We start from the raw sequence: 11,828 nt of genomic DNA, 5'->3' as shown, positions 1-11,828 counted from the left end.
TTTCTTTCTATTACCACCTTCCCCATTTCACTACTCCAGTTAGCCAATTAAGAGGTAAAAATGAAATAAGCATTTAAATCAAAACCAGCTAGCTTTTGCTGTTCTTTCATAGTTCAGATAACATATTTTTCATTAAAACTTAAATGAGGTATTGGTACTCTTTGTGGATTTGTTTTCTAGATTTTTTCTGATGTTCTAAGGTGAATTATTCAAAATGGTTTAATTTTAATATTATTTCTGCTAGTAAATGCTATAATTTTAATTTTTTTCTCTTCATTATAGGTATGCTCCATATAATGATTATAGCAGTTCCTCTGGATTCACTTGTCTGTTGAGTTATAAATGTGAGAGAAAAAGTTCCATGTGAATATATATCAAGTCAGCATTTGTGTTTTGCATCATTAAATGAAAAAAAATAAAACTACTGTATTCTTCAGATAATCCATATTGTGACAACATGTAGAAAATGTTGATTCTAAGGTGAATTATTAGAACTATTTCAATAGGGAAGACACCATCTGATGATAGGGTCAGTGGTAATTAAGGACACATTGGTAAGAAAACCTGTTACAGAGATGAATTCAAAAATCAACGCTGAAGGATTTACTTCTTTTATCAACTTTTAATTTCTAATCAAAACACTTACTCTTTAGTATATCAAGGGTACATAACTAGTTTAGTCCTCAAAATACAAAAGAATCCAGAGATTGTTTTCTTCTAGAGGAGACATTTTGGTAAGTTAGAAGGTAAAGTTGAATCCTGTTACCAGAGTTTCTTCTATTTCCTTCAATTTGAATGATTTTCATTTGGGTGATTGTTTTTACTCACTGTCATGGCAACATGAAGTTTGTTGTCCCTATTTGCTCATGTGACTTTCATCCAATGATTTAGCAAACTTAATTGTTTAAAAGCGGGGGAGAGGTGAAGATTAATAAGACAAAATTTAAAATATATAATTGACCCTTGAACAATGTGGGGGTTAAGGGTACTGACCCCCTCCCCAGCAGTCAAAATCCATATATAACTTGTTTTTGTTTTTGAGACACAGTCTCAATCAGTTGCCTAGCTAGAGTACAGTGGCATCATCATAGCTCACAGCAACCTCAAACTTCTGGGCTTAAGTGATCCTCCTGCCTCAGCCTCCCAAGTAGCTGGGGCCACAGGCACACGCCACTACACCCAGCTAATTTTTGTATTTTTTTGTAGAGACAGGGTCTCTTGCTCAGGCTGGTCTTGAACTCCTGACCTCAATCAATCCCTCCCACCTTGGCCTCCCAGAGTGCTAGGATTACAGGCATGAGTCACTGGGCTCAGCCCACATATAACTTTTGATTTTCGAAAAACTTAACTATTAATAGCCTACCGTTGGCTGGAAGCCTTACCGATAACATAAAGAGTCAATTAACACATTTTGTAATATATATTGTATTCTTACAATAAAGTAAGCTAGGCAGGGTATGGTGGCTTACACCTGTAATCCCAGCATTTTGAGAGGCCAAAGTGGGAGGATCACTTGAGGCCAGGAGTTCGAGAACAGTCTGAGCAACATAGCAAGACCTCATCTGTACAAAAAATAAAAAATTAGCCAGGCATGCTACCAAGCACCTGTAGTCCCAGCTAGTTGGGAGGCTGAGGCAGGATGATCTCTTGGGCCCAGGAGTTAGAGGCTGCAGTGAGCTATGATTGTGCCACTGTACTCAAGGCTGAGCAACAGAGTAAGACCCTATTTCTAAAAAAATACAAATAAAAGTAAGCTAAAGAAAAATAATGTTATTAAAATCATAAGGAGGAGAAAATATTATTCATTAAGTGGAAGTGGATCATGATAAAGGTCTTCATCCTCATCATTTTCATGTTGAGTAGGCTGAGGAGGAAGGCGAGGAGTTGGTCTTGCTGTCTCAGAGGTGGCAGAGGCAGAAGAAAATCCATGTATAAGTGGACCCATGAAGTTCAAACCCATACTGTTCAAGGGTCAGCTGTATATCATTTGACCTTCATCAAAGCCCTTATTTATATGCCGCTTCATTAACTTGTAATTTAAACAGTGTACCATACATTTTAAAAGTCATTATTTCTGTCTCTGTTCTGATGTAAGTAGAAAAGTGTATTGCCTTATAATTGGTTTGTGTGTGTTTTGGGCTCTGGCCAACACTTATTCTGGGAGAATCACAGTTCAATTTCTCTGGAAGTCACTTCTGAACATTAATTCAGAGTTACATTATTTAAGAATAATTATTTAATCCAAATTCAGTGAAAGACTAACTATTAACTATTGTTAATAGATTAACTATTGTTAATAGTAACCATTAATTTTTGTCAGTTTGGAGTCCTAGCTGTTAAAGCTGGAAAGGACCTTGGAGAGCATATAAACCAGTCTCATAACTTTATAAATGCAAGAACCAGAAGTGAAGAGTGATTTGCCCAACTTCACTCTGATAGGTAGAATAACGGACCACCAAGATATTCACATCCTACTCCCTGGAACATATGTATATGTTAGGTTATATGACAAAGGGGAGTTAAAGTTGCACATGGAATTAAGTTTGCTAATCAGCTGATGTGGAGAGGGAGAGTTTATCCTGGATTATCCATTTAGGCCCAGTGTAATCACAAGGGTCCTTATAAGTGGAAGAGCGAAATGCAAGAGTGTGTCAGAGTTACGTGATGTGAGAAAGACTCAACCTGCCAGTGCTGCTTTGAAGATGGAAGAAGGCCAACAGCCAAGGAATGTCAAGGAAATGAATGCTCCGCTAGAGCCTCCAGAAAGGAACAGTCCTGTTGGCACCTTGATTTTAGCCGAGTGAGACCTGTGAAACTGTCACCTACAAAACTGTGAAATAATAAATTTATATTGTTTTAAGCCACTAAGTTTGTTTTAGCGGCAATGTTAAACTAATACTGTCACAAAGTGATAGAGACAAAGGTCAGGTATCAACTCCCTATTTAGGGTGCTCTTCACTAAAAGAAACACTTAAAAATTTGCGTATCTAAAGGGAATGGAAAAATGTAAGACACTAGAAGTTTTAGAAACTGATAGCCTTAGGTGGAAATAAAATGTAGCTTTAATAAGCAATATCTACTGTACATCAGGCTTCGAGAATATAGCTACCCTGTGTGGATCTTCCTCTTGATTGTACCTGTTTAACTCAAGGGGCAGCCGTTCATGAAGACCAGGGCTGTCCAAAAGAACTTTCCACAATGATGGAAATGTCGTCTGTGCTATCTAATACAGTAGCCACTAGCTACACGTGGCTGTTTACCATTTGGAATATGATTAGTGTGACTGAATTTTTAATATTTTTTTCTTTTATTTTTTTTTATTTTTTGAGACAGAGTCTTGCCCTGTTGGCGGCGCTAGAGTGCAATGGCATTGTCATAGCTCACTACAACCTTCAATTCCTAGACTCAAGTGATCCTCCTGCCTCAGCGTTCTGAGTAGCTGGGACTACAAGCACATACCACCATGCCTACCTGATTTTTTAATTTTTTGTAGAGATAAGGTCTTGCTATATTGCTCAGGCTGGTCTCGAACTCCTGGCCTCAAGGGATATGCCTACCTTGGCTTCTCAAAGTGCTAGGGTTACAGGCATGAGCCACCATGCCCAGCCTCAAGCTATGTTTGTATAAAAAGTTATGAGGATGCAGAGTTAGCTCATAGACCCCAAGAATAGGAATGCACCTGAGCCCAGGAGTAATTGAGGCCTGGGAGTCATATGTTACCAAGACTTCTGCTCTTGGCTGATACCTGTGCATCTGCTTTATTTCCTTTGCACATGGAACTTCTCTCCCCCAATGCACATTATAAAAAGAAGACCACAGCAAATAATTTCTAGGTTACCTCTCAATTCAAGAGAGTAGCTGGACTGAGCAAGAATCATTGAGTCTAAATTCCCTAGAAAAATTTAGAATTAATTGTGGCAAAGGATGATTCCTTCAGTAGTCATGTAAAAGGAGAGTTTCCGTGTAAAAGAGGATGCAGACAAAAATCACATGTCATAAAGTGTAACTATAATGTTTGTACCCTCACAATACCCTGGAATAATAATAATAAAAAAAATCACATGTCAGATACAGTCAATTTTTTTATTAGGTCAAAATCAGGTAGACCTTTCTTAAGATTTAGTATCTATGAGGTAGTCATTTAAATTGTTTTCTTAAGTTGCCATGGAAAAAACAGGCTATATGAACTAAATTTCTAGTGTAAGAAGTTGTTAAAAGTTGAGGCCCAGTGTGGTGGCATACACCTGTAATCCCGGCACTTTGGGAGGCGGAGGTGAGAGGGTTACTTGAGACCAGCAGTTCAGGACCAGCCTGGAGAATATAGCAAGACCTGCCATCTCTATGAGAAGAAAAAAAAAAAAATTAGCCAGGCGTGGTAGCATATGCCTGTAGTCCCAGCTACTTGGGAGGCTGAGGCAGGAGGATCACTTGAGGCCAGGAGTTTGAGGTTGCAGTGAGCTATGATCATGCCACTGCACTCCAGCGTGTGCACCAGACCAAGCCCCTGTCTCTAAAGAATAAAAAATAAAGAAGTTGTTAAAGGTTGAATTGTGTCCCCCCAAAAGATATGTTGAAGTCCTAGCCCCCCACCCAGTACCTCAAAAAGTGACTATTTGAAAATAGGTTTATTGCAGATGTAATTAGTGTTCATAGTGGAGTAGGGTGGGCCCTTAATCCAATATGACTGGTATATTTAAGAGAGGAGACATGACAAATAGGGATAAGATGGCGATGTAGGAAGGACGAGATTGGAGGAGGCAGAGATTGGAGTGATGGATCTATAAACCAAGGATTGCTGGCAAACAGCGGAAGCTAAAAAAGGCAAAGAAAGATTCTCTGTAGGTTTTAGAGGGGAAACTGCCCTGTCAACATCTTAATTTCAGGCTTCTAGCCTCCAGAATTGTTAGAGAATAAATTTCTGTTGTTTTAAGCCATCTCAGTTTGTAGTAATTCGCTATAGCCTTAGGGAAATGTATAAAAGTGTTAGGGAATCTCATGTTTATTTTGCTGCAGAAGAGAAAGTGATGAATAGATGGGGTGAGTACTGAGTCACCTTGAAGAATAGTTTAAGAATTTACCATGTTGATTATCTTTTCTCCTTCATTTTATCTAACTAGTTTCTACCATCAAAAGGATGCCTATCAGGACTTTCTTAATTTCTTGCCAATTTGTCTTCCTACATACTCTTCTAAATTGTTTCAATTTATATCAGTATTGATCTGTCAAAACGTATAGTTAAAGCGTGAGCATTGAGTGTTAAGAAAAACTTAGCTGTTTCTAGTTTTCTGTGGAGTCTAGGAAATCAGTCAGTCTTTGGAAACTGCTTTTAGTTATATAGCACTTAAATCTTGAAAGTATAATTAATATTGCCAGCAGAAGACTCTTACAGTATGTTTTCAAGACTAATATCATCTTTGTCAACAATCACAGTTAGGTGGAACTCAGGTAAGCCGAGTTACCTCTTACCCTGGATTGTTTTTCCAACCAGACCAAGAAAAATGCCAAGGATGTGCTCAAGGCAACCTTGTAAACAATGTGACTAACAGCTGGGAAGCTATTGCCTGAGCCTTACAGAGTCTTTCACAGCAAAGATCTAATATTAAAATTCTCTTGGGTTTGGGAGAAACAGCTTGCTACAGAGTGAATTTGACAACCCGAGGGCATTTTCTCTTTTGGGAAGTGTTTCATCAAGATGTGAAAAGAGTTTGTCTTCAAAATGGAAAGCCACATATCCTACAGGAGCAGTAGAGTAGGTAGAAATTGTCTTCAACCTGAGAGGCATGAGCTTTTAACTAAGAAAATAATCGGGAGAAGTGGCACTATTTATCTCAAGGTTCTTTTATCTCCCAGCTGGGATGACCACATCCAACCTAGAGAGCATGATATGCTCCCCACTGGACCTTACCATCTAATAAGAGATGGTAGAATACTATGACTCCTGTCCCGTGCCACACTGAAAGGCAGCAGAGTAGCAGGTGAGCCTTGAACTTAGGCTGGAAGTCTGAATCTAGCACTGCCTCCTCCAACTAGCTGAGCACATTTTTATGGAATATGCTTTAGGGCTCACATCAACCCTATGAATAAAGAAATTATCCACATTTTACTTAGACCAGCAAATCAGACCGGGTATATGATTCCCAAACTCATGCTTTTAACCACAGTATTATACTACCTCAGTTTTCTCATATGTAATATAGGGATAATCAACATTCCCCCACTGCCTTAGGATTGTTAAATAGATATGATAATGCTTTGGGGAAAGTTTTTAAAGCCTTATATACATATATATTATTTTTGCATTGTTTAAACCAATTTGACTTTGGTCAAAGCCCTTAGACTGCATTTATTATGGATACCTGATCAGAGGATTCTTTGTGATCATTGACCCCATTGATGGTGGGCTTGGCAGCTACCCCTGAGAAAAGATGTGCTTCCATGTCTCTTTAACCTGAAACTATAACCTCTGTGAGTGACAGCAGAAATCTTGTTCATTGAAGAAAGCTCTGGAACAGTGATTATCACATAATATATACTTGATAAATATTTGTAAGATAAATTATAATGAATCCTCAGCATCTATTACAGTCCCTAGCATATTATAAACATTTTGACAGCACCTAATACACAGTTTGACTTATGGAGGTTGGGTGGCTACTGTGGAACCTGGGGGTGATCCAGAAGACCTGAGACTACACCAGACTCTGATCCTACATTTGAATTCTAAAGGGAAGCTTAGAACAGTATCCTGGGAGTCATAATTTACAAATGTTTACTCAGAACATTTTTAGGGGAGCCTTAGGTTTTAATGCTTACAACATATTAAATAAGAATATAATACATCCTTTACTGCCTTTGACTATTTTCTGTCTCTGGAAAGTAAAAATTCAGGAAAGAATGAGCCATAGTGGTAAGCGAACATGGTTTGATTTGTCAATCTGTACCAGCAGCTGGCAGTTCATTAAACATTCTACACCATCAGTGAGGTAGCTAATCACAAATTGCCAGAGGATGTTCTTGATGATGGTCTAATGTAGCAAGCATGCTAATAATCTGTGTTTTGCTCTTTTCAAGACTACCAACTTCTTGTATGGTCTGGGTATCTAGTCCCTTCTTGTGTTGCTTGGAAGTCTAAACTTGACCCCTTATTAACTACAGAATCCCTACTTGCATTACCCACTTGCCCTTGTTAAGTATTTAATCACTAAGGGTAGCTAACTATGCCTTCTGAGTATCCAAAAAACCAGTCTGATCATTGACTTGTACTCTTTGTGTGAGAATATGTTAAATATTATTGGAATTGGGTTCAGGACTATAACTTCTGAGAAATGTTTATTCACAAAGCAAATGAACAGATACTGTGCCTGTTACGTGCCAGGAGAACTTGGAGCTAGAAATACTATGATCATGTCTTTTTTTAAAAAAAAATTCATGACCATAGGTAAATAAATCCTTGGACATTCTCCCCACTACCTGGTGGTGTCATTTGCTAAAGGGAATAATTGCCACCTCCCTCAGAGGGCTGGAGTGAGAATTAGAAGGGATAGATATGAAAGTGCTTTACAAACTGTCAAGTGCCAAACATACATAAGGGATTATTATAGTAGGAAACCAATCCTTACAAAGATTTGTCATTTAGGAAATGTTATAAATTATTGGTTTCCATATTCAAAACATGACAAATTCCTGTAACCATGACAAAGTAAGTAATTGAAATCTAGGGGAAGAAACTAAAAATTTAGCATTTTTAGTTAATGTAGAAATACTGATTTACATCCCATAGAGGAATATACAGCGTTTTTGGAGTTTATATTTCAAATCGTTGTGACAGTGAATTGCCTAGAAATTCGACCATTGCCTGGGAGTTTTCTTAGGATTCTAAACATCACCCAGTGCACTAACGTAAGGCCGAGGCCACCCCTCCCCTCGGTGCATCTGCAAGAAACTCCACTGTACCCTTTCCTCTCCTGGGAAAGCTAACGGACTGCGTGAGAAAAAGTATTTTCAGATTGCATCCAGCATGAGAAACTATGTCCTTTTCTTAATCCCGATGAGATTCCCATAACATTCCCAGCCTGCCTGCTCTGAGGAGTTACACTCAGTGGAATACAGTAAGTTAGGCAGGTGACGGCAACTTCCAGACTCCGGATCCCTTTCCTGAGATGCCGCGATCAGATTTCTAGACCCGGAGGAAAACGGTGGAGCTAGAGATGGGTTTGCGGAGGATGGTGCGGGCTACGAACTCCTACCCACCTCCCTGGGGCCGCCGGGGCGGGGCGGGGCGGGGCGCTGCCTGGCCACAGCCCGTGCGCGTCTGGGCAGCGCGCATCCAGCCACCGAGGCTGCAGCGCTGCGGACGGCGGGCGCGATGTATCTCCGCAGGGCAGTCTCCAAGACCCTGGCGCTGCCTCTGAGGGCGCCCCCCAGCCCCGCGCCGCTCGGGAAGGACGGTGAGTGCGTGAGTAAGGAGCGTCTCTCCGGCGGTCAAGGCCGCAGGAGGCCCGGCGCCCCTGCACCCGCCGGCATACTTGGCTACACCCGACCCGAACTGCTAGCAAAAGTCTGGATCGGAGGTGGGGGAGGAATGGGAGAGAGTCTCGAGGAAGACGTCCCGGAGTTCTCGGAGACTTTGAACGTAGGGGACCTTGCCAGTGTTCCAGACTAGACTTTCTGGGTTCGAATCCTGATGTCGGCAAGTGTTTTTGACCTGTATCCTCATCTGTAAAATGGGGGCAATAATGGGTGTGAGTTTAAATGAGTTACTATGTAGTTAAAAGCACTTCGGTAAGTGACTGGCTAACACATACTCGTAGCTTACCACTTTTATTATTAAGGACCAATTCGCTCTATAGCCTCAAGAGGAAGCAGAGGATGGGCGGGAAGGCGGACCCGACAGGGAGCCAGGCGGGGCGCGTGCCGGGAGGGCGTGCGGCGCAGTACACGGTCGGTAAATGCCGGGGAGTAAATCAGCTGAAGACTCGGCCGGGTGTCGGCACCCCGCGAGCGCCGGGCCTGAGTATCTGCCTTCGCCAGAGAGAAGCGGCGTTCGGGGCCCTTCCTTTGAGTTAGCAGAGTCCTGCGGCTCCTGAGCTGCGTGGCTCTGCCGTCCAGGAATCCCTCACCTTCGCATTTGGGGATGGGTGGGAAAAGAGAGCGCACTCAGAAATTTTCCAAAGGGGAAGTTGCCGCGTGAGTTGGAAGCTTATTAAACAAAAATTGGCATATAGGAAAGCGCCTAGTATAGTGCCTGGAACACAGTAGGTGCTTAATAGGTGTGCGCCAGAAAGACTGTTTTTCCCTCCCAGCGGCCGGCGGCGCCGGGACCAGGTGCGCGCTGCGGTGCAGCTCTGCGCCCGCCGCTCCTTCCTCGTCCTCTTCCGCCACCCCTCTCTGTGCCATCCCTGCATGGGGACTGCTCTCAGACAACCTCGTGAAAAGTTCTTAATTCTCTGTTCGCTTCGCCTCGCTTCCTGAGGGTTCCGAGGTAGCTTTAGTCCAGAGGGGGGGTTCGGGCCGGAGACGAAGACTCCCGCGGAAAACTCCGTGGGCCGAATTTTTTCGCTTTGATTGGGCCTGTGTTGGTGGTGGTGCTGGGAGAGACGGAGGGAGGCCTTCCAACTAGCTTTATTTTTCTTTTAAAATGCTGATGGGAGGAAGTTGCCCCACAAGTATCAGAAATAAGATGTCTTCGCTTTCCTCAATCTATGCCAAATGGAGCAATATACGTTTTCACTGATGAAGGAGGGAGAAGCCGTTTGTTTTAAACTTCTGAAGATAACGGGGCTGTTCTGGTGGGGGAACGTGGGAAGAAAGGTGAGACCCCTGACCGTGGCCTCCATCGACATCACATATGAACACACAGTTTTGCAGCTGCACAAGTTTTCCTCCCCAACTTGGGGCAACATAAAAGTAGTTTAAAAATTGTAAATAACCTAGTTAGGAATACTGGTTGTAAAAGTACTGGTCTTTCTCTAATTCTCATCTAATTACTATTTTTGTAGCAGTGATTTGTGTATTTTAAGAACTATTATTGACTGGAAATAAATTTGTCTTCAGTCGTGGAGATTAATTAAACTTGTATTGGTACGTTCTGCTTTGGTAAAAAATTGTTTCAGTCTCACTGAGGGATAAATTTTTAACTGTCTCATTAAATTTTGCTTTTAAAATTGTGTAACTTTTTGATGAATAAATGACTTAGGTTTATGATAGATCATTGGGAAAAAGCCAGACAGGTAAAATAGAAAATAAAATTCACCTGTAATCCTACCACTCATTTTAAATTTAAAATATTTAAATTTTAGCATATTTAGTTTTCCAGACTTTTTTTTTATCCTCATACATTTTTTTTTTCTTCTGCACATTGATTCCAGAAATCTGGGACAGTCCCATACAGAGTATTTTGCTGTGATGTTTCACTTAATATATTGTAAATACTTTCTCATGTAAGTTAATATTTTTCTTCAAAAATTATAATGTCTATGTGTTTCACATTGTATGAAACAATGTGAAACATTGTGTATATCTATTAATCAATCCTTATTGAATAGTTCCCATTTCATTGCTATTTTAAGTAACTTGGCTGTAATTGTATTTGTATTTAAGTCTACTTAAATCTCTGATAATTTTGTTTAAAAATGTTTTTGATATTTCTGTCTGAGAAATGCAAAAGCTATATATTCCCTGTTTGATCACAGATTTATTTTCAAGCCAAAAATATCCCACCGCAAGTCAAGGTCATAACCTCTTATCACAGTCTCTTGGGTACATTTGAAAGGAAAAATGTTTTTTCGAAGGAATGACCACTTATATCCAAACTAAGAACATTGTGATTTTGCTACTATGGAAGTTTGTAACCAGTGCAAATGTCTTAAGATGTGCCCTGTGCAAGTCATGATCTCCCAGTAGTCCCTGCACCCATACTTTTTATGTTAGGCCACATCAAATGACAGGTTGAGCATCTCTAATCTGAAAATCTGGAATCTAAAATGCTCCAAAATCTGCAACTTTTTGAGCACCAACACGATGCCACAGTGGAAAATTCCACACAGAGATACTGAACACAAACTTTGTTTCATGCACAAAATTATTAAAAATATTGTACAAAATTACTTTTAGGCTATGTGTATAATGTGTATATGAAACAAATGAATTTCATGGTTATATTTGGGTCCTATCCCCAAGATAGCTCATTATCTATATGCAAATATTCCAAAATCCAAAAAAACCTGAAATCCAAAACACTCCTGGTCCCAAGCATTTTGGATAAGCGATATTGAACCTATAGTTCGCACTTTCCAGGTCACCCAACTGTCATGCTTTTGCACGTATTGTCCCTTCTCCCTCCAATGCCATTTCCCTTCCCTTGTTTATCTGACAAACTCCTACTTTCCCTCAAAACTCAGATCATGTCTCTTCAATTGTTACAGCTACCGTGAGCCAACTAGCTGAGTTTTTTCTCTGCATTTTCATCTGTTTAACATTACAACATTGGTCATACTGTATGGCATACTGTATCACAATTATTTGTCTGTATGTCCATTCCTTCCTTCTAGACTGTGAGCTGCTTGAGGCTAGGGACCTTGTCTGTCTTGTTTACAGTTGTTCCTTTAATGCTTTTAACAATTCCAAACACATAGTAGGTGCTCAACTGTATTTGTTGAATGAATACATAAATGTCTACTTTTTTGTCTTTAAAATAAATTTGAGCTATATGAAGTTTAAACTCCTTGCAGCTTTGAGTCTATTGTAAAAATTCCAATTCCAGGGCATTATGGGATGTACAAATTCTGGCACTACAGAATAAATATATTTAAATATGATAATATAGTACT

General features: G+C 40.3%; 2 protein-coding genes across 2 annotated transcripts in view; both read left to right on the top strand.

Annotated features, from left to right (window-relative positions):
• NDUFC1 (NADH dehydrogenase (ubiquinone) 1, subcomplex unknown, 1, 6kDa) overlaps window positions 1-441 on the top strand; it is a 16,369-nt gene extending 15,928 nt beyond the window's left edge. The window contains exon 4 of the mRNA XM_012654851.1: window positions 283-441. The gene's annotated coding sequence lies outside the window, so the exon portion shown is untranslated. The remainder of the gene's footprint in view (window positions 1-282) is intronic.
• Window positions 442-8,326: 7,885 nt separating this feature from the next.
• MGARP (mitochondria-localized glutamic acid-rich protein) overlaps window positions 8,327-11,828 on the top strand; it is a 24,844-nt gene continuing 21,342 nt past the window's right edge. Inside the window, exon 1 of the mRNA XM_012654841.1 lies at window positions 8,327-8,447. Within this exon, the coding sequence (XP_012510295.1) occupies window positions 8,366-8,447 (82 nt within the window). The 5' untranslated portion in view covers window positions 8,327-8,365. The remainder of the gene's footprint in view (window positions 8,448-11,828) is intronic.

Source organism: Propithecus coquereli, unplaced genomic scaffold, assembly GCF_000956105.1.
Source record: "Propithecus coquereli isolate 6110/MARCELLA unplaced genomic scaffold, Pcoq_1.0 Scaffold112, whole genome shotgun sequence".
In the NCBI taxonomy this organism is placed as follows: Eukaryota; Metazoa; Chordata; class Mammalia; order Primates; family Indriidae; genus Propithecus; species Propithecus coquereli.
Note: the sequence above shows the minus strand (reverse complement) of the source record. Positions and strands in the feature narration are given on the sequence as shown.